Source organism: Megalops cyprinoides, chromosome 3 (genome assembly GCF_013368585.1).
Source record: "Megalops cyprinoides isolate fMegCyp1 chromosome 3, fMegCyp1.pri, whole genome shotgun sequence".
In the NCBI taxonomy this organism is placed as follows: domain Eukaryota; kingdom Metazoa; phylum Chordata; class Actinopteri; order Elopiformes; family Megalopidae; genus Megalops; species Megalops cyprinoides.
Window position 1 is genome coordinate 14,998,439 of NC_050585.1, and position 23,093 is coordinate 15,021,531.

The 23,093-nt window shown below is 40.2% G+C and overlaps 2 protein-coding genes across 5 annotated transcripts; both read right to left on the reverse strand.

Annotated features, from left to right (window-relative positions):
* Window positions 1-152: 152 nt before the first annotated feature.
* On the reverse strand, window positions 153-7,437 carry si:dkey-183i3.6 (LAT2 domain-containing protein). The gene is made up of 12 exons (XM_036525814.1): window positions 7,369-7,437; window positions 5,038-5,142; window positions 4,542-4,584; window positions 4,110-4,150; window positions 3,820-3,865; window positions 3,440-3,474; window positions 2,992-3,030; window positions 2,769-2,799; window positions 2,134-2,183; window positions 1,233-1,298; window positions 745-795; window positions 153-637 (listed from the first exon to the last, which is right to left on the reverse strand). The coding sequence occupies exons 2-12, from the start codon at window positions 5,138-5,140 to the stop codon at window positions 594-596; spliced, it is 549 nt and encodes a 182-aa protein (XP_036381707.1). The 5' UTR covers window positions 5,141-5,142; window positions 7,369-7,437; the 3' UTR covers window positions 153-593.
* A 3,061-nt stretch (window positions 7,438-10,498) lies between these two features.
* Window positions 10,499-22,137, reverse strand: LOC118774866 (eukaryotic translation initiation factor 4H-like). 4 transcript variants are annotated; one of them, XM_036524421.1, is made up of 8 exons: window positions 22,050-22,137; window positions 17,728-17,918; window positions 17,310-17,374; window positions 16,874-16,973; window positions 14,287-14,367; window positions 13,701-13,844; window positions 12,913-13,028; window positions 10,500-11,556 (listed from the first exon to the last, which is right to left on the reverse strand). In XM_036524421.1, exons 1-8 carry the CDS (start codon window positions 22,112-22,114, stop codon window positions 11,551-11,553), a joined length of 768 nt encoding a protein of 255 aa, XP_036380314.1. In that variant the 5' UTR covers window positions 22,115-22,137; the 3' UTR covers window positions 10,500-11,550. The 4 variants fall into 4 exon arrangements, with proteins under 4 accessions (XP_036380313.1, XP_036380312.1, XP_036380316.1 ...); XM_036524420.1 differs by having other exon boundaries at window positions 10,499-13,028; window positions 17,728-17,915; XM_036524419.1 differs by having other exon boundaries at window positions 10,499-13,028.
* Between the last annotated feature and the right edge of the window lie 956 nt (window positions 22,138-23,093).

Sequence of the window (23,093 nt, forward strand, 5' to 3'; positions counted from 1 at the left end):
CTGTAAAAATATTAAAGCACTTGACTTTTTGAAAGACAGTTATTTTATTTAAGGTCATACAAGTCTGACAAAAATAAAAATGTAATAAAACATTTCAGCAGAATAATATAGCCTAGTTCCAGTGGCACATTATCTGCTTGAGTGAAGCATTACGGAAAATGTAGGACTCACTAGCTGACACATAATTGGTTCACTTAAACACGAAACCCATGAACCATGGAAACTAAGCCAGAAGACAGGAGGTGACCCTTGCATTTACACCTGTGCATCACTAGGGGGTGACAGCAAGACATTATGACTAGGCCTCCTTACTTGTTACGTTCAGCATGTCAAATCAGCCTTCTACCAGGTTATACTGCATTTATTTTATAGTGCCTGTCTGATGTGTTAGAAAAAAAAGCGATATTAAGCATGACTTGTATCAAACTAGTCCTTTTCACCAGGACCTCTCCCATAGGCTCCTGTATGCCTGCAAATGGTAGGCCGGTTTTAAGGAACATTCTTTAGCAGCGCTCAGTGCTTTCATTCTCTTGGGTCTCTTCGTAGAAATGCACTCTGCGTGGTGTCTTCTTGGACCGTGTGGAGTCGCCATGTCAGGTTTTGGTTTCACTTTCTGTGTTCACATAATCCGGTTCATCTGAAATGCAAAGGCGGGTGGGGTTTATAATGTTAGGTACAGTTGCTTTATGAGGTGGGCTAAGACCACATTCTGTGACTGACTGGTTGTGGGGGAAAAATACTAACCGTCCTCCTCTTTCATTTCCAGGAAGCTGGTGTTTTCATAAGATGAGCTATCTGTTTTGGGAAAAAAAGTTTTAGATATTGTCTTAACCGCTGTTAACTGTGAACTATTCCTTTTCCTTTCCTTCCACATTCAGGTTTTGTATAGACTGACTCTGCCTGGATGGAACTATTAAAAACAGGTTCACCAGTAATGCAAATTTTTGCCATTTGTTTCTAAATTCAATATACAATTTGCTATAATGGATCCACTGAAAAAAAAAAAAACATTGCAAATTCAATGATTCTTTTTTTGAATGAATGCAAGTAATAAACAGTAGGAGGAATGTCTGTAATAAGTGGTCTTTCAATGGCCATCATGCATTTATCTCTCAAATGAATATAGTTACTCAAGCACCGAGTATGAAGCCAAGCAATTGTCCCAGAATAATGATGTGAAACACAGCAAACTCATGCGTGTACTGTGCCTCTGAATGAAAAAAAAGACTTACCTGAGTCTTGACTGATTGGATTGTCTACAGTAGGGAACACATTTTCATAGGAGTATGAGTCAGCATCTGGAAAAAGGTTGAAATATTATAATTTCATATAATAATGATATATAATTATAATAATTTCAAATCAGACTTCCCTGGAGGTTTGGAATGAATGCTAACTGTTAGAAAAACAGTTGAAGTTTGAGTTAAAACAAATAACTACTGGAACAGTTGAATGGAAGTGCCATCAAAGTGCTTCCTGGAAGCATGCACATCCATATATGGTAAGTTATTGGACAATAAGACTTGAAAGAATAAGACTTGAAATCATTTTTTTTTCTTCTTTCCCCAGTTCAGTTATAGAAGGGCAATGCTGTTGCTATTGGTCTCATCGTTTATCAAAGAGGAACATGCATTGTGTGGGTATTCTCTACGAAGCTGAAATTTGCTGCACATCATCTGTGGCTTGGTGGCCTGACATTTCTCACACCACCAACAGATCACGCTCGTTGAGACAATGTCATCTGACAGGACCTTTGCGTTGATCTCTGCTGGGCTTGGAAAAAGTAGTTTTTTCCGCAAATAGCAGTTTCTAACTCTTTCTACTCAGCTCTTATATGAGTACTGCTCAAACAAAATGGCCCTTACAGCACGAAGACATCACGAATGACTGCATCCAAAATGGATGCCATGAAAGAATGAATTCTCATCAGTTATGATATGGTTCACTGCTAATGAGCTCCTTTATAGTGTCTTGGTAAGAGTCATCTAGATGACTAAATGTATTCATTTTACAAATTTCCAGTTGATGTTTCCAAATCAAAGTTGAGGAAAATTTTTTTGAATATTACACTTCTACATGGAAACCTTTCAATTAAAACTGAATTTAGTCAGAGGTATATGTCTATGCACTTACCCTTATCTGAATTTGTCACATTCTGGTATATCGTGCCTGGTATTGGATTCCTGCAAAACAAAGGTGATTTTATGAATTTGAATTCATAAATATGATTATTAATGATAAAATAATGAATAAACACAGCACAATATGTTATGTCATACACCTGATGGTGTACAATGCAAACACATATTCAACAGACAGAGTAGGAGTGCCTCAGGGTTTGGATACACACTTTTCCACTGTAAAGTAAATATGGCTTTGTGTGTTTGCATCACTGACATGTTCATTTATGCAAAGAAGTGGTGAATTGTATATCCATGTGGAATGATCATGTCAAAGGAGACCACCAATAATGTTGTTAGGTTTCATTTGTTACCAGAATGTCATTGAAGAGTGTACTGTAAGTGACTCATATGGTAAAATATAATTGGAAAAAATTCACAAAAGCAGCCTATTTTTGTCAAGCATTTGTCATGTCATTTAATCTATGTAGTGGTTTCTTTCAGTCTGTATCACTCAGAGTTCATATGTTCAATCAGGTTACATGCTCGTCAATGACTATCACAATACATCCAAAATATAAAATAATATAGATGCTGTATAATGTCACTATACAGGTTTATGGCAATAAATGGAAGTACAGTACTTACACATATAAGGCCTCAGGGTCATCCTTCTTTGCTGAGGAAAAGAGGGAGACTATTTTGACATGCAGTATGACCATTTTCTTTAAACCGAAGGCTTAGTTACAACACACCTACCCATACAAATATGAATTAAAGATGTTTTACTATTAAGTACCAAATGAAACAAGACAGCTAGTTTTGATTATTTTGTGCAATATTGATTCATCATTGTAAAGGGACTACTTACAATTTGCAATATTTTGATAGCTGGGTTGGTCTTCAGCACCTAGTATTGAAATAGTTTATTTTGCATTTGCCATCATGAAGAACAGCACATCAGCCTTGGCTTTATTATTAGCAATGTGCAGTTGTGGTTTCTACATACTTTGTTAGCTGGTGGGATCTGTCGTTACTGGTTGGGTTTATAATTACTGATATATACAGTGATATTTCACATTAGCTGTGAAGCATTATATATTTCATATTGTCCTGCACTCACAAGGCTCTCCAAATCCTGGCAAAAAGACTTAACACACACCACAGACTTGTAGCCTTGCTAAAATGTTTCTGAGATAATATGCAAATATACTCTTCCATATCAGAATTTGGTAATCCAGTATGAAGCTGTTGTTACTGCAGTAAATATCAAAGACATCACAGATTTTTAATAGTGGTGAGACTGGAAGGGTACTTACATTCTGGTAAGGCACAGATTGCTCTTGGAGACCCCCTAAAATAATAGATAAACAGTATTTGCATCCACTCTAAATCATCGGTTTGGTATTACCCAGTACCTTGAAGATGCACATATGAATTTATGCAAGACACAGTACTCTAGATGTATTTAATACAGTAAATAAAAATGTGGATGACTAAGTCCTTCAGATGGTTCAATTTTAAGAATAGACTGGTAAATTACAGTGAAAAGGAGGTGTGGAGGCAGGTTTTCAACCTTTTGAGTGACAAAATGTAGCATTTATGAAGGGGTACTGTATGCCGCAATAACTGTGAGAGTGAGAGTTTTTGAAACACAGTTTAACAGGTGTTTTATTTATATTATCTATGGAACTCTTACGTTGGGGTTGGAGGCAGGTCTTTTGTAATCTGGTTTGGTCGCGTTACTGGAAGAAGGCAAGGGAGACAGTGGAGTGTCAGGAGTGAAGGGCAAGAGTCAGAATATTCTTTAGTTGCCTATTCAATCTCATGTGAGTTTTTCCTGTGTATATTATTATTATCATCATCATCATCATCTGTGGAAATAGTGCACTGCATAGTATTGTGTGAAAATTTAATTACTATAGTGCCATCCAACATTATAAGCTCATTGACAGGTAGATTGATGAATATAGTCAAAACACTACTTACCTGTTTTGGATCGTACTACAGTAAATCTACTACCTCCACGGCTGGAGAAAAAAAAAACGACCAGGATGTGACAGCATGTCAAGATAAGTGTTTACACCAATCTGTCTTCTATCTTTCTGTCAAAATTTTGGTGGTTGAGATTTAAATTCATGTGCACTGATTATGGTTTGGGTGTTGAAAAAGGAATGGGAATATGCATAGCAGAAAAGACAGAGTTACTTCAGCCACTTCCTGCAAGCACACAGTATATGACCTCAAATTGTGCAATGTTCTAGTTCATCCTCCCTCTGTGCTAACAGTGTTTAAATAGCACATATTCATATTCAGATCTTCTGGGCACATTCAGAATTCTCACTCAATATTCATTGTCCATCATCATCTGTATATCTAACTGATCCAGGGGTGTTCCAGGTAGAGTTTTATTATATTTACCATAGCTGTGGGTTATAGATGTGGTTTTCTTCTTGAATAATCCCTGCAAAACAAACATACTGGCATTTGCCCAACTTTAACAAAATGTTCTCACATTGAACCTGTAAAAACAATGACAAGTTCTTGTGTGGATGATGCCATTAATTTCCTGGCCGCATTATCAGTAACACTCTCCACCTCGTGTCAAGATGTTTTGCTTAGTCTGTAAAATCTTCAGCAGTTTTTACAAATATATAGCATTGGTTTACTTCAAATTTATGATCACTGGGGTGTCACTTGTCAGATGGGTAAATGTAGATTTAAAATTTATTATGTCCACAATGTGTAATTTCTATGTTAACACGTTGTATTCTCTTCTCACATTGTTCTTCTTTATTCAAGGTTTCAGTCGATATTATATATCTAGTAATGCTCTCATGTGTTGCTAATCACTGACAAATGACAGTGACGTAGAAAACAGAGTTATGGGACTTCGAGGGGGATGGAAGGGACTCACTGGGTCTCCTGCGGCACCTGAGACACATGGCACACAGGAACCCCACAGTCACCAGCGTCACCGCGGCCAAGCCGGCTCCCTGCTGGCTAAAGACTGGGGTCATGCCTTAGAGACACAGACGAGAACGGGGGCATCAATGCTGGATGTCACAAAAACTACAGAGGAGGCTCAGCTTTCTCTTCAGTGCATCTGACCCACTTTACCCGTTTCTTCAAAACCAGAGTCTTTGGTTTTCAATTGCTAGAGACCTTAGCCAAACCAAAAGGTATTTCTTATGGCTCTTTGGTATATTCACTGCTTACTCTGACCTTGTAGATGACTCATTTTTACCACTTCTTCAGTACACACAACTCTAGGGTGAGAAACAACATTATTTAGCAAAGGCAGGCACCTTGGTAATGTGCTCAACAACATCCCAAATCTACTACCCTCTGATTGCAAATGAAAAACCCTGGCTACACCTCCACTTGCTGCTTGCAAAATAATATTAATTCATTGAATATATTAATTTCAACTGTAATAACTAAGAACATTAAATTACGTGACACATCAGGCCAATGTCTGAACACTTTAGTTTTCAAAAGCTATATTGCAAGCTTCAATATTTAAAGAACAGAAACTCAGCTACATTTCAAGCACACAATGATGCATAACTATGAAGCAAACAAAAAATGCAAATAAAGAAAGCTACTTGCCCCCACTGGCTGAACCTGTGAGGTATAATGTGTTCCTGTAAGCAGCCTACAGTCAACCACAGGATGTATGTGTCGCCACCAAAGGACAAAAGACAAGGTGTACAGAGGGCCCTAGCAGGCGCTGAAGCCCCAGCCACTGTTAACCTCCCACTTACTCTGACAAAACGTACATTTAATTTCAATTACTGCAAAGCATTGAGAGACTATTTTCAAAAATCACTATCACTATCTTCAAAATATCAGGTTTATTCTCATGACACATATTTATAAAGGAAATCACGCATTATTGATAGCATTTTATTTGATGAATGTAAGCATGCCTGGGTAACATAAAAATTCTTTATGTATATATATTTTATTTTTCATAGCAGTGATGGCAGTCCCAGAGCCTGGTTATTGTTCAGACTTCTTACACTCCTTACATGCATATGCATAAGGAAAACATTATCAGAAGCTGGCAGGGTTTGGACAGTAGCCCCATACTTGTGCAGCTTAGCCTTCCTGTGCTGCAGTTACATGGACTTCCTGTGGTCTCAGCATGACTACAGAATTTCTTTTGGGAGAACGTTAACCCTTTCAACATATTTAATTATAGAGGCATGATGCAGAGCCTAGCAAAAAAAAAAGTCTGTGACATAATTTTGAAGCCAAAAGCAATTCAGCCTAGCAAGTTTTGAACATGCACACATCTACAATAACAAGGCGGGTCATGAATTTGCTGTCATTAGGGTCGGTATTGTTTCAAAGGTTTATACGGGGAAGGGGAGCAGTGCTACATATTAATACACAACACATTCATACAAGTTTACAACAAACATGCACAAGATATGATAAAGTCAACTCTGGGTAAGACAAGTCAGATTTCATTCATGTCCAACGCATGCATTTGATGATCTCGTCACTGGAAACTTTATATAAATTACATGCATAATTAAGTACCTGAAGCAGTTTTCGAAAGATGTTTATGGCCATTGTTAGAGTCTGCTTTGTGGTTATCTGCTTTGGTTTTCCAACAAATAAATGCTCCTTAATTTGTACCATTGCTAGCAAAACACTTAAGTGTATAGTCAAATCCCCTGAAACTGATTTTTGTTTCAAAGGGTAGTTTTCTTTTGTTCCAGAAAATTCTCTTCATGTTTTTCCTGTCTGAAAAAGATCAATTTTCTCATGTTGACTCCAGCATGCTATTGTGTTATCTGAGCATTTAAATGAAAACCCCAGGGTTATACTTCCCCATTGATAGCAATCAGCTTCAAAACCATGATACACAAAATTCTAATTATGGCAAGAAAAGGTCAGCAAATTTATATTCAATTTTTACTTTTTACTATTCAGAATGAGTGCTGAGTTAACAGCACCATTTAAGGCAGCTATTCCCTAAAACCTTCCTTCAGGCATACATCTGTTAACTGCCACACCAAAAAATTCATCATAAAAACTAAAAGGGAAAAAAAGGAAAGTTGGCAATGGCATTTGACTCAACTCAACACCAGGCCAATGAAAGAAAGCTCACGTTTTACTTAGATATATTTAGAATCCTGCATCTTGTATCAAAGCTCTGCCTAAAATTACCACCCAAACAGGTGGAGGAAAAAAAAAAACAAAAAAAAAAAACAAACACCTTTCTCAATATTACCTTATGTGATGATCCCTTAGGCAGCTCCCATGCTCGGTGACAGAACTCGTCAAAGCTCCTGAGGTGGTGAGATGCAGCAGCGGCTGAATTTCAAGGCTTCCTGTTTCAAGCTGAACGCCTCACCACATCCGCGCATCAGCACGCTGGACACCAGAGACACCCTCCACGTGGGCCTGATGTGCAACACCCCCTCAGCTACCAGGTGCCTCCAAGCGCAGAGCCGGTAGGCCCAGAGCCATTTCTTATGCCTGGCTGCCAGATCACAGCTGGCCTGAAGTATCTCTTGGCAGTAACGTACATGGACAATACAGATAACATGAATGCTAATCTGTTCTGTCAAAGAGGGTACTAAAACCCATGAGAATTGTGTGGCAATGTTGAACCAAAGATGCAAAAAAAAAAAAAAAAAACATGCAATCAGTATAATGGCACCCTCTGGAGTCCTCTACTAGAACTGTTAACCTGTGAGGTTCTTCATGATTTATGGTGCAGCAGTTTATCCCCAATGGAGTTAATCTATGAAATAATGTTCTCTTTAACTTCTATTTATCTTCTACTCAATCCTGTCACTCCCATTTGATTCAAAGTTACATTTAGATGAGTTTAGGAGTTTTTTTCCATAAACACAATACATTTACATATTCCCCCAACAGCACATGAGTACTTTAAATTAAAGCTTCCATTGAAATGAGAATGAAAATCTCCTTTCCCGAGTGTTTGATAATGCAGTACGATACAATGCCAGGAAGAACATTTCAGAACTTACCTCAAGCTTTCTGTGCAAGTTCTGCATCGCTAAATAAAACCCAGTCCCCAACCTGGCCTTGCATCCATTCTGACAGGTGATATTTCTGTCATGTCTATAAATGATTCAGGTGCTGCTTTGCACTTGCACTTGGGGTCAGTCCGACTATGCTGGAGTAGGCTCAACAGGAGATACTTTGGATTAAGTGCACTCTGCACTTTTCAATCTGGCAGGGAAAGGTCCCAAGCTAGAGGTCACGGAGGATGTTGCAGAGCTCTGGACTCCAACCACCATCTCAACAACAAGGTGCTTTACCTATTGAACTCACTGATATCAAAACCTACAGCTGGAAACTGCTGTCACAGGAAAATGCAAACACGCTGAAATGTTCCACTGATGCAGCGTGGGTCTCTGGCTTTATGTGTCTGCAAGTGTATTTCAGAGAAAAAGCACCAATGCCACCAGATGTATGTTAAACCTTGAGAGTACAGAGCAAAGATTTATTGACAGATTGTATTCAACACAGCAGTTTTAAGACTTAAGAATATCCAGCTTTTTTCTCTCTTTTTTTTTTTTTTTAAACAAGACTATCAATCTGAAAGTACTAAACGTGAATGGACTTTACAATACTTATATTCGTCATGCTCAGGCCTTGAACACACGTGAACCTCCCTACCTCACACCTGAAAATTTCCAAAGGCAACTTCCATAGCTCGTACCCTGTTTCACATCCAACACTCTCATGTAAATGCATTAGAACAGTAAAGAATAGTATTCGGACTTGAGATAACTGTCCATGTAACATGATATGACATCCAATATCAATCAGAGTCATGATATAACAATTTAAAATGTACAAATGGTGATAAACATGATAATAGATGAGGGGGAAAAAAAAGGAAAAACCTAAGCCAAGAATTTGGCAAACATTACAGTTTTCACAATACGACCGAGATCACCTTTAATAAAAACGACCATCCACCAGCCATTTTGCTTAGAACAGCAACAAAGAAAAACAATGGTTAGTTGAGGTTCTCTTTTATTCAAAAGATTCACAATACCAAATACTTTCAAATTGACCATCTTAATTTTTGTCCTTCCAAAAGTTTGAAGTGTTGGGATTTCCACGTTGCATTTAGAAGTCAACAACGTTGACAGGAAACAATGGGCTGATTAAATTTATAAAAAAAAAAATAGAATGATGCGACCCCTTCCCCACCACCACCAGCCTCTTCACGTGGTAAAGATGTGAATTCACTCTTGCATCAAATAAATCCACAATGAGCAATGTGTGATCACTGTACGTCCTGTTAGTTTGAACAGCTACACTAATGGTTCTAAATGACACAAAAATTTGTTCTACACATTGCTGGAGAGCAGCAGGCTTACAGAATATGCAGGATTGTGAGTACCAAATTTGCTTCCAATGTGCCACCTGGGGATTAATGCACAAGGGGGGGGGGGGGGGGGGCGCACTGGCGTTTGGTGCTTCAGCGCCTTTGTGCTACTATGTCCTTCCCCTCTACCCAGACTGACCTTTTCAGCCAGAGCCATATTAAACATGCAAATAAAACAAAGACTGTTCAATCACACTGAAACATAACTCTCCCAATTACTGACTCAAATACATAATTCTGTCATGTAATCTGATAGTGATTCTAGGATTACTCAGAAGATTGTGAGGTATGGTGTTAATCTGAATCCAAGGCTCTTACAGAACTGAATTTTATCTCCATGCAGAACGTTTCACAGCCATTTTGAAGAAATGGTTTCTAGTCATAAGTGTCTTTTATGGTTAACTTAACCTGTTGCCACCTGGGCAGATTAAATCATTTTCCCTTCTGAAATCAGCAGAGGAACCCCTTTGATTGATCCGTCAAACAGAACATATGAAGCACAGTGACTTCATGTGAAATGAGATGGAAACAAGGAAGAACGGAAAGACAGACATCCTATGTCAGCTGTCATCCACCTCTGCATCTGAGCTCAAATATGCAGAGGTCCAGAGAGCTCCAGCCTCACATTCAAAACTCCAAAATAAGCTGCCATCGATCATGGAATTTTGTGAAGACAAGAAAAATAAATGTTACTGCATCCACGTACCCCGGACGAATCCGAAAAAACACCCTGAATTTGCACCAATGGAAGCAACTTTGGAAAGCAAGGTAATATTTTAACATTTACAGCCAATCAACACCATCCCTGACTTTGGCAAGCCATATTCAAATTACAGAAACATCTTTAATGACCTAATCCAAGTAAGGGACCACTTCACTTAAATGTCACAAATGTTACAAAAAATGTTTGGTTTTGGTTTTTAACACAACACAATCTATGAGGACTCTGCATTCAATTGTTTTTTTTTTTTTTTTTTTGCTTGTTTGCTTCTTCCCATTTCAATACACATTCTTCAGAGCATCGGTAAGATGATACATATTATTGCCATAAACAGTGAAGTAAAAACAAAAAGAACAAGTTAGATGGTTGAACACTGTACAGCACAGTAAGGAGTTCATCTATGCCAATTCAAAACTCAACTAAAAAAAAAAAAAAGCGTCACAGATTCCTGGACGTTAGATATTTGATCTAACTGGAATCGTGCTGCATATCGTTTAGCGCCACCTGGATTGGCAAGATGGAGGTTAAGACAGGCTGCTTTTTCTTATGACTGCAATAAACTTTTCATATTTAGGTGCCAGGTAATACATATGACCAAATTCAGAGTGATACATTTTTGACTGCATTGCCATTTCTAGTTGTGCATGCTGAATGATTAATTTGTTGGAGTGACTATGACTGTAGCATTACATCACTTCCTTTTCAGGTAACCGCTCTTCTTAGTTTAAGTTGTACATCGCTTCATTTTGGCATGCAGCTAGCATCACCCAGATTGCACCGAATCAAGTACAGAAAGCAATCTTTTAAAACAGACTCCAGAATTATGCATTAAGACAAACTGGAGTTCAGCTGTTCACAGCACAGGAATTATTTAATGTTTAAGACAGTGGAAAGAATCTAAAATACCCTTCACAAAATGAAAAACGAACAAGGAAAACAAGACACACACGGCAGCCCTAGCTGCTGCGTGCCTGACAGTGTAATCACCATAGCATAAGAAACGCCTTTGGAAAAGGAGAAGAAAAAGTGACACATTGAAGTCCTTACCCAAAGGCAACCGAATCAGACTGAATCCACTGTCCGAATCGCTTGCTTTTTTGGTGGGGTCATGCAAGCAGAGGAGGGGGATGATTTAGTGCACGCTGATGCCGCAGCGTGTCCATCCACTCATTGCCAGACGTGGGCATGCACTGTGTAAGCTGGCAGGGTGGTTTGAGGGGGGAGAGCCTGGCACCTCACTGAAGCCTTTGAAAGATTTTTGGCGAGCAAGATGGTCGATCCAGTCTAGACTTCTCAAATAATGCAGCCTCATGGACTTATTAATTCTTAAGAAAATAAAACAAAACAAACAAACACAAAACTTTAGGTGGGTTTGATAGACAAGAAACATTTAAAATTACTTTCAAAATCAAAACCGTCACTACAAAAGAGATCCAGTACAAAAGGTACACTGACCAAAACAGCACTGCAGATGAACTGTAGACTTCTTTTGCACCATTTCATAACTTAAAAAGAGTATATGATTTTCAAGAAAAAGCTAAAATGTATGCATATAGTAACACACCACTGTTAAGTCCAATTTTGCCAAGAGTAAAAATCACCACATCTTTGACAAGCTGAGTGTAGATGGCCAAACCCTTACACAGTGAAGACAATGCAAACTGGGACTTAAAACAACCAAAAAATACTTTTCTTATAAAAGACTGATTCTTACTCAAACACCATGCTCCTTACAAAAATTTTCAATACAGTTTAAATGACACCTAGGGTATTTCTCTGACAGCAACGAAACCCAGGGAAAGTTCTTGGATGGACATTTCAATCATTACTTTTACTCTGTTTTGCTGGGCTATCTGCTTGATGTGTACTTACAATGCCCACACAAGAACTTAACCTGGGATTCACATTCAAGAGAATCAATTGTCAGGCCCAATTATAAATACATGTTAAACAGACAACATTACAATTACTTTCGGATCACCTTTTTTTCCAGAGAAAAAACCCAGGCTAGCCTTTAATAAGATGACAATCACAGGAAATGAAAGCAATCAGAAACAGCGTGGATTTACATGTCAATGATGCAAAGGCAAAGATCCTCATGGAGAGCCCCCAGCCTTTGTCATTAACACTGTGCTTCAAAGGTCAGGCCACCAACACTCACTGCCAAACACTTGTCTTTGCAACACACTATTCAGGGGGTCAGTTTTAGGGGGCATTTAACTCATGTCCAGGGAGAAAAAAAACAAGATTGAATCCTTCTTTTTAAGAGCAGCAAAATTCATCTACCTCTCAGAAATCAACGAGTGAATTGTCCATCCCCAAAGTAACTACAGTACAAAGCAGGCACTAAATACAGGGAAGCAGAGGTGTACGTAAAAACCACTTGTTAACGGCTGACATGCATTCACGAGCTGCTTGTTTTTTTGTGTATGTGTGAGTGTGTTTGTTTTCTTGCTTTTTGAATATATATATATATTTTTGCTCGGACCGAACCCGGAAGAGGCGGGGATCTCGGCTCATCTAATGGGTGGGAATAATGACGGAGGCGTTAACGTTTCCCAGTGGGGGGCGGTGCACCCTCTACAGTCCCGTGCCCTGCCCGTGTTCTGCGGCTAGCTGCAGCTTTTTTTTTTGTTGTTGTTGTTGTTGCTGTTTTTTTAGTCCTTTTCTTTGGAAATTACCTCCTCTCTGGGCTTTGCACCGCCGAATATGGCGGAGTTTGGGTTGGCGACCTGGTTTAGAGGAGCGTCCACTGTGCGCGGCTTCAGCTGTAGTCGCGGCCTCTGTGCCCGTTCCTCTGCAGAGGGGAGAAATGCACACAGACGCGTGCAAAGGGGGGGTTAGAGCTTCCAATCGAACGCAGGGTCACTCCATTTCTACATACCATTTCACCAAGAGCTGAACCATTCTCTCCCTTTTGAAAAGGCATCCATGTGGATTCTATGAGAAACTGATACCCACAGAAAGAGACTTGCTGGCTGTGCAAGGGCCTAATACCATGTGCTTGGTTCTGTGCTGTAAGGGCCATTCACTATTGCTTGGTTCAGTTAACAAAGCCTTATCCCCGTGGTTATCCCAGAAAATGTATATTCACCTGAAATGTGTTAAACTATGAGTTAAGTTAAAGAAAGCCCACAGTTGCATTAAAGCACAATTTGCTAGATTCAGATGTATTGCATAGAAACTCAGTTAAAGGCACCCCTGAAAGAAAAATGCCTTATTCTAATGGCCTGCTAATTTCATTTTTGAAACAGTGGATTTTAGAGATCTTAAAAAAATGGATGCAAATTAATTTGTGCTGTAGGATGACCTTACATCATCAGAAACGTATTGACTTCCCACAGCAACATGGACAAATGCCAAATCTGTGTTAATTTGAGTAAATATTGTACTGTGATCTGATACATTGCAGATGGGAACAAACTGGATTGCAACAGCACTTCCAGGAAAGAATAACTAGTTCAAACACCGTCAGAAGGTTCTCTGAAGTCCGTGGGGCCCCCACGAGGTCCGTCTCTGTAGCGGCCCATCCCCCCGGAGCCACCCCCCCTCCTGTCGCCAGGTCGTCCACCTCCTCGACTCCTCCCAGCCATGAAATCGTCATCTCTATAGCCTGGGGACAGAGCTACAGTTAGCCAGTCAGAGGACCGATTAGTGTTGAGGTCATTCCTCTTAACACCCACCAAGCCAAAGAATCCTGCAAGGTGACCAATGGGGATGAACATGTGATGTGGATAATGTATACTTATGGATATTTCAGACACGATCAGTTGGATTCAACCAGATTCAACCTCCCGCAGCTAGGCTCCATGTTGCTTGCTTCAAATAATCATGTTCCAAAGGTCTGGAATGTGTAGTGCCTTACTGCTCATACTACTCAGGAATAGCAGGAGGGGCTGACTAACAGTAACAGTGCTGTGTTACTGAACCTGCCAAACCCACAAAAGGTCCCAGATTACAGCCATCCACAGATGTCCACAGTATTTTGGGGCTCTGGTTTTAGTGTGTGTGCAGGTCGGGGGGATCAGTCACAGAGGGGCGAAGCTTTTCCACACCTCCTCCCATATGGTCGTAGTCATCTCTGGAATCCCGCGGGTCCCGGCCCCCTCCTCTGGGGCCACGCATGCCCCCACGGCCTGAAAGGTACAGGGCCCGGTTAAAGACAGGGGAGGCCCACTGCCTGCTGGGAAACCCAGACTACCATCTACGCAGCACTACTGCTGCCAGTTTACAGGTTAGTAGAGCAGCGGGAAGGAGTGTCTAGAGGTACAGAACCAGACTGAAGGGAAAGCGTGAAGCAAGACTGGACGCCTCTAGGACTCTGCTGAATCGGAAAATTGAGTCCCCTATTTTTAGGGAGTGTGGCTGGAGAGAGGCTGGATTATGATAATGTGGCAGTGGAAAGGCACAGCAAGTCAAGATGGCGTGGATGGATGAAGAATGAAGGATGAAAATGCAGTTAGTAAAGCAGTAAAGCCTGTCACAAGGTCAATATACAGAAAAATACAAACCAGAATTTTATAGATGTACAGATTCTAAGCATCTAAAATTACACTCAGACAACAGATGATGTCAAGAGGTAACATCATATTAAGCATTTTGAAGCATTTTTAAGCACACTAGGAATGTACATTGAACACTTATATGGCTCCAATACTGTACTTTTTTTTTTAAATGAGCAGTAAAAAATAATAGTAAAAACAAAATTAGTAAAAAAAATACAATTTGAATAGCAGCTTTATTGGTTGTTCAAATGTACCTGGCCAAAACAATTCAACATTCTATAAACATGTTTCATGTGGAAATGGCATGCTAGGTGAGATCGTAGCATTTCCTGCATATCAAAACCCTGCTGCCGCCGAACCATGAAAGCCAGTGAAATGTCAAACAACCACAGTGCAGTCTGAGGTAACAGCTCAAAGCAGCATCTACTCAAAACAAGCTCTGACTGGAAAAGACATAAGAAAAACAGACTGAAAACAGGCAAAGCAGGTTAATTTCAAGTCACATCTGGAGGTCACCTCAAGAATCCTTCAAAATGATCAAAAATCAAAGATGGCCTGGTATAACATTTTCAGCCAGGTCTGATTATGGCTTTCCAAGGTTTCAAAGTTTCAAAGTACAGATATTTTTACTGGAGTTTAAATCCACATGGGAACAGCAGGACTCAATGTGGCAGTAAGGAATAGTAACAAATACATAAGTAATAAAACTGAAGACTAGTTTCAGAGGGCTAGTGCCACCTACTGAAAAAAGAATGAATTGCCCTGAAGTGTAATACTCTTGGCACCGGTTAGCACATGAATCCCACTGTTATCAGAACTAACTGTTTTCTTACTTCGTGTTGCTTTGAGGCTTATTAGGTTATTATAAAATAGCCACTGCCCTCAAAGTGACAAAGGTCACTTCAGTCCCTCATGGCAGGGTGCAGTGTGAAAGCAAGATGCTAGTGGTGTCAGAAGCTGCAGTAAAAGAGATGTGCTCAACATTTCTGCAGAGAGAAGCCCAGCTTATTTTCACATAACCAACACCTGAAGCACTTTGACTGAAAGAGAGCAAAAGGCATCAATTCACAGAACTCTGGGCTGGACAAACCGTGACATATCCACATCAATCGCTTAAGCACGGCGCTTTCCTCTAAGCACACCAAGCGGCATTATCAGGCGGCTATGCTAGCGAATGCTGCTCCCCATAGGAACTGCAAGCTGGCCACATGCCTTTGTGGTAAGCCATCTTTGGGTTGCAAATCTTGATTGCCAACACCACCGTCAAGGCAGTTTCATCAGAGAATTTCAGATACAATGCTTCTTTGACTCAGGAGGCGATGCTGTGCTCAAGCACTTCAGCAAATGAATCTCAAACCCACACCTTTTCAACTCCACTACAATGTTTTACTAAATGTACAGTTCAAACCAATTCTGTTTTCTTTATTATCCAACTTAATTAGAATATTTGGCACAATACAGATGTGTTTTTAATGCTTGAGCGCTGGCTCCATTACAGGTTCTCATGCTCATGGTTACGTCTTCATGCCCTGGAGAACAATTTACAGGTTTGCATTTCTATTAAAACAGCACAAGGACTACAACCATGAACCATCCACGTGATTAAATTCCACAACTTTCCCAGGTTATAATAAATGATAAGGTACTAAACCTGTTAACTGAATGGAAAAAAAAAAACATTTATACAACTAACTAAGCATAGTATTACAGCCATGGTGCAAGTTTTTACATCCTTGACATCCTAAACTGAGATTGATAATGTCAAGGGGAACAATGTGTTGATTGTTACCGTTCTTTAATTAAATGCTCACTGAAAGGGCAAGTCAAAGTGAACAAAAGATCTCTGTGTACGCGGAATGACATCTGAATTGGCACTAGATTGACTGCAGTTGACTTTGCACCACAGTAAGAGTGTCCGCATTGATTGAGACAAATTGCCATAATTCAAATCTATAAATTGAGTTGAATGGGTAGACCTCTGCACTGGACCTCACGAAGAAACCCAGCTAATATGTGCTAGTAAGGAGCCAAATAATGTGGGAGGGGGAGGGGAAAGAAAAGCTTTTGCAGTCCTGTTTCACCTGTGCTGCACAATGGTACTGTAAAAGTAAACAGCAGGATGCACAGTGAGGGGTACCTCCTCTGTCATCCTGTTTTCGGAAACCAAATCCTCCGCCACCCTTCTCTTGCCGGCGGCCCTCTGCGATGTCCACCCTCAGTGACCGGTCCCCCAAGAGCTGAAAGAGAGGAGGCAGGCTGCAATGAGTTCATCTCACACTGCGGATACAGCTGGCCTTGACAGAACCTTACCAAATAAACATTTACCCTACAACAAGAACAGGTCAAAACTAGTCCTGGAGAACTGACATCAGCTGGTTTTGGATCTCTGAATTCTTAGTTGTTTATTTGATGCCAGTGTTAGGACTGAAGACTGGTGATTTTCAAACCTTCAGAACCACAACTGCCCACCTCTGTCCTAAGAAGCCTTACCCTGTTCAGTGCTTCTTGGATTTACCTATACAATAACATCATATTGTAAATTCTCCAAGATCTATGTAACTTTGTGTACTTACAGCGCCATCATATGTCAAGGCTTCCTTTAAGGATTCCAAGTCATCAAATTCTACATAACAGAAACCTGGAGGAAAAAGGTATAATTTGGGTTCACGTCACTCAATTCACGTCTTTTGTCAGTAACAGTCATTCTCTGGATCGGCAGTGAAATTAATTTTTGAAGTTCCATGTGGACATCTACTCTGATGAAAGTAACTGAAAATATTCTGCACAAAATGAACATCACCAGCTAGCACAGTAAACATACTCTTGGTTTGATGCAAGGATTTGCATGAAATTGTAATTTACTGCAGCAGAGCAGTAGGTACCAAATGCTAATGGCTGAGCAGAATCTCCACATGGATGAATATCCACCCTGGCAGAGATAAATGTCAAAGTTGCAGAGGGCGTCACAGATGAAAAGGTGAGGGTCTGCACCTTTGAACTTGTCTGTTTCTTTATCTCTGACTAGTCGGACACTCCTGACGTTGAGGTCTTTGAAAATGGCGTCTATGTCTCCTTGCACTGTGTTGAAGGGCAGGTTCCCCACGTAGGCTGTGTAGGGAGGCTCTGTGGGCAACTCCTTCTGCTTTCTGGGTCCTCCAGGGCCACCACCTCCTCGGGGTCTTCTGTTCAGAAACAGTTCTCCCATGAGCAAATACACAGTGGTCCATAAGCCCCAAGCAAACATGACCACTTTCTTTATAGGAAATATATGAGTTACAGCATGACACAGAACCTGCCTGACCTTGGAGTTACTGGATTCCAGCTGGAAGCTCATGTTCCACACAATGCTGAATAGAATAAAATTCTAACATAATAGAAGGAAACATCATCCCTCAAATTCCTGATGTGAGTATACCCATGCGTGACTTTCACACAATCTTCAGCCAGTGTTAAGAAAATAAATTAATAAAAGATGACCACAGCAAATGACAGCTAATTACTCGTGGCCATTAATCTATCAAGGCAACTGTCACCAAGCTGATCCATCAACTGCTACATTAAATTAATGCATTCACGGGTCAATTCACTTGTAGCCATCGTCGGACTTGTTTTGTCAGAATTCATTTACTCCTTTAAAGAACAAAAATGACTGTGACATCTTTGGAAGCAAACAAAATGGAAAAATAAGGGGGTCTGAAGGTCTTGACAAAATGGATGCATGCTAAATTGTGAGGGAAGAGTTACAACTGACCTGATTTTGCAGTCCAGCATTTCCTAAACCTGATCATGGGAATGCATTTTGCATGCTAGGATTGTGCCTGGGGAAGCCAATACAATTAAAGGAATTTTTTGAAAACTTTTCTACTTTATGGATTTATGCAGTATAACAAGCCAAGGTGATTTTCATTTTCAATTTTTAAATCAACACTGCCACAGATATTTGCCAGAGCGAATTCTGGAAAGTATGACTACCGAGCAAGTGGTCAAAATGGATCCTTTAGGGGCCCCCAAAACACCTGAATATTTACAAGCTTACTGCTGAATGGAAACAAAATGCTAATTGATGGTTCTTAAATTCAACTGCAAAGTCAGTCTGTGCTTCCAATGGGAACATTGAGAATTTACAACAGCTGCAATTATACCTCTCCTGTTTTTAACAGATGTTGTAGTTGAGAACCTTAGCTACATCACTTGCATATTTAATGTAGTACCTGGCCTACGCTGAGTCACAGCACAGATTCCGATGGGTGCCAAGTGAATCCTGCAAGCACTGACCAGCACTCAGTCATAACATGTACTGAATATCAAACATTGAACCATCTTTGACAAGTTCATGAGGACACTAGTCTCAAAATCAATTTTTCTTGTAGTCTTCAGAGAACTGGGCAATTCCACTGGTATAGCCATGGGGGAGTTGTATTCCTAGATAAGATTTTTGCACCCTCACAAGCAGTGTTCAGCAGCACAACCAAGTAACCAGGAATCATGTCACGTGACATTCTGCAAGTCTATGCTGTGCCTCGACTACCAGACACCAGTATCATTCATACACACAGGACTATAAATAACATGTGTATATATAGAAATGCATGACAAACAGTCTTGAGACTCATAAAGGTATGTACAGGGAAAACAAAATGACAGTGTAGAGCCAATCCGAGGGGTGACATAGCCATTAAAATCTCAGAAAAAAGAAGCCTAGATTCATTTTCCTTTCTTTCTTAAAATCTCAAGACACACAATGCTTGCAAATGGAAAAACACCAGCTCATTTGTTAGAAGCTGTCAAGCAAGGTACAGCTCCTTGCTTATTCTGCACACAATGTATGGAGAACAAAAAAAATAAAAATAAAATAAAAATAAAACTTGGGGGAACATCTAGAAACAAGTTATTTTGAGAAGGGCCACTTTCTGCTATCTCACCACAGTCTGTTACATAATTTCACTGACACTTACTTTAGTATACTGTTTTATTTCTCTCTTACAGAGAGTGACATGGACCCTGGGACCAAAGCAGACAGGAGCTGGCCTATCTAGTCAGCACGCACTGTGCCAGATAATGCAGTGAGAGATCAGAAAGGGTGGGCACTGAGGATCCAGGTCAAGAGCATTCCACGGGTGTCAGAAGCAAACCAACGCTTCACGGATCCTCCAAACTGCACACACTGGGACACTACATGTTCTTATGGTCAGCTCGGTATGTTCCATGCTGAATATTCTGCCTCTGCCATTGCTGAAGCTACAAGTATTCTGACTGTTAGCTCATTAAGAACAGTCTCAAAGGGGCGTGCTCTGACACAGACAGTAGTGGCAGACAGCTATGAAACCACTTCTTACCAATTGGTTGCCAACTGATGATGCCACGCAGCATGCAAGGGATATGGCATTATATGCACTCATCTTCAAGAGCAGTGCAAGTCACATTACACCTTCCCAAAGGCCAGACACTTTGTGCCAAAATTGGAGTTCATGTTGTCGAAATGACAATAATGTAATGTAATATGTAATGAAAGATTCTTGACTATACTGTGGTGTTTGCATGTGGATTTGTCCTTCAGCATAGCAATAAAAATGTTAAAATAAGGTTATGATGTTCAGAAATGAACTGCAGCCACAACTCCAACACATAACATTGGGATGTATGAGCCTTTGGCTAGACGGTAACTCAGTCCAAACACTAAAATCAGCAAAGGGTATTTTACATTACAACCCATTTTCTGGGTGAGCACTCCTGATCATTGTGTACTAAATTGATAAGGCTTGACTCAGAGGAGTACATCTAATTGTTCCAGAATTCAGTATTTGTCAGTATTTGACATAAACTATCACTTCATCTTAACATTAGCAACCTGATTTCCATCTTCACATTTGCACAAGTCCGGCCTTCTGATCATTGCTTTGAAGTTACTGAAATCTCACGTATCTGTTCATATCTGCAAAATTAACAAATGAATAAAATACTCAAAAGAGCTGTGCTTTTTACCTGTGCAACTGCGCAAGTAATTTCCAATGGGGGGGGGGGGGGGGGGGGGGGTTCTACAGAGCTGATTAAGATGATGTCTGATGCGCTGAACGTATGCTGTACATTCCGTGGACTGCCACCAGCACATTGCAAAACAGCATTTTCACTCATTTCTAGCAAATTATCCTCCGTAATTTCCTTGATTTGAAAGGAAACAGAAATTTCAACAAAACCATCTCTGAAAATGACATCAAAAACTTTAAACGAGTGACAGTTGCCCACGAGTCAAAAGCATGATTACCTGGCAACTGCAGCCATGCGAAGCGTATGTAAACTGAATTACATTTCCCAACATTTCCTTTCCTTTCCGGGGCTAGCAAGCAAACGAACATGGACACTTTGTTGCTAGCACTGTTGTAGCTAGTTACTTTGTAGATACGCCATCACCAAGATGACCAACCACACGTGCATTAGAGAGAAAAAAAAATCATTCAGTTTGCTTACTGCAGTGCTATGTTTGAGGTGAACTCGCTATGCACCATATTTTTGGTTGACATATGCTCGGCTCCCCAGACAATAAACATTCCAGGACAAAGGCGTTAATAAATTCAATCAATCGATGTGCTTGCGTCAGCCCAACACCGATACATTAGCGCGTGAGACAATGTTTTCTGCAACTGGAATACAGAAGAATCCCCGTATTTTGTATTTTGGACGTATCCGTCCAGCAGCGCTTCACAAAACATGAAATCTGGTGGAATTAGGCCCACAGCCTAGCTCCAGATGAACCGATAGGCTGCCAATACCGTGTCAAACAGAAGACCAACAGAACAGTTGCTACAGCAATAATAAACAACAATAAACAAACTTGTCAATATAATCTCAGTCCACATTAAGAACAGTTCGCATCAATCCATCCCACATTCCATACAGTCCCCAAAGACGCCGATCAGCAGAACATGCATGCAGCCCCATGTGGACCGTTTCTCTCCGGGCTCCCGGGCGCCAAGTGTCCTGCTGGCAACCGCGACAGTGTTGACAGAGAAACCGTGCTTGGTTCAATCTGCGGCAAAAACGGCGAATTGTCCAGCGGTGAACCTGCTGGACTGAAAACGTGCCACAAGGCTATTCGATAGCCCCGACACCCCAGAAATTTTCTTCATTCACTACCCAGCTCCCCATTCATCTAACACGGTGGCTCAACCCCCGGTCTCTTTGGTAGCTGTGACAGGCCTATATAGCTGCACAATGCAAGTCACAAATACGGTATCTTGCATTACATTTCGGAAGATATTTTAAGACCTTGCGTCCTCCACTGTTAATCCGGCATACACGATCAGTTGTGTTCTTACCCTCTTCCTCCTCCAAAACTGCCATAAGCCCGGTCTCGGTCATCGTAGTTATCGTAATCCGCCATTGCAGTCCGTGCTTGAGAAAGCAATCAGTCCAGCGAGGACCCCAATATAGAGTAAATTGTGGTTGTCTTTACCTTGCCTGATAAAAAAAAAAAAAAGCACAGTAGATACTCTAGTGCACAGTATTTGGAGATTATGAATTGTAATAAATGCCCAGAATGGAAAAATATTAGAAAATAAACAAAAATGAGTACTGGTTGAGCATATATATTACAAAATAATCTGGTTCGCTGGAAGACTGTTAGCTAGTTACTTGACAAAATCTAAAAAATACATTGCAAAACTAGATTTGACAGGCCATAGAAAATACTATATTCGCTTTAATTTGCATAATGATGTTTCAGAATTATACCTCACCACGCGTCTACTATTATATGGGAAAGTATATTCCCAAAATCAAGGATATTGATGCATCATAACACTGAATAAAGGAATGTTCTTTATGTCATTAGTCTTTTCCCTAGCCTTGACTAATGTCTATAATATGGAACGCACTATTATAGCCATAACTTTTTTGCAACCAAAACTATTAGAACAACATTGTTGCTAATCCAGATCATAAAGTATGTACATGCAGTAGTAGCACCCTCATGACTGAAAAAAGAGTTAGTTTTATGGAAAATACATAACAAAATTTTCAACTATGTAATGACCAGGTTTAATAAGCTTCAATATCCAACCTATTTTTAAAAATACAGCATTCATCACGCATTGACTCATTATCGAAGCACCGTGTGACTTAGATTTAGTTACTGTGTGATATAATTCAACTAAAACTGATCTAATGCTTAGGCAAAGCATACATTTGCAGTCATCTCCTAAAAATAGCTTGCAGACATCTACTAAAAATAAAACTGCAGTAGTATTAGCTGCTCTTCTTAAAATCTTAGTGTATGATTAAGGGTGTTTTCTGCATATTTCTCCAGTGTCTTTGGAGCTATAACAAAGATTCTACAGTTGTCCGTTCTTGCTCACTGTACA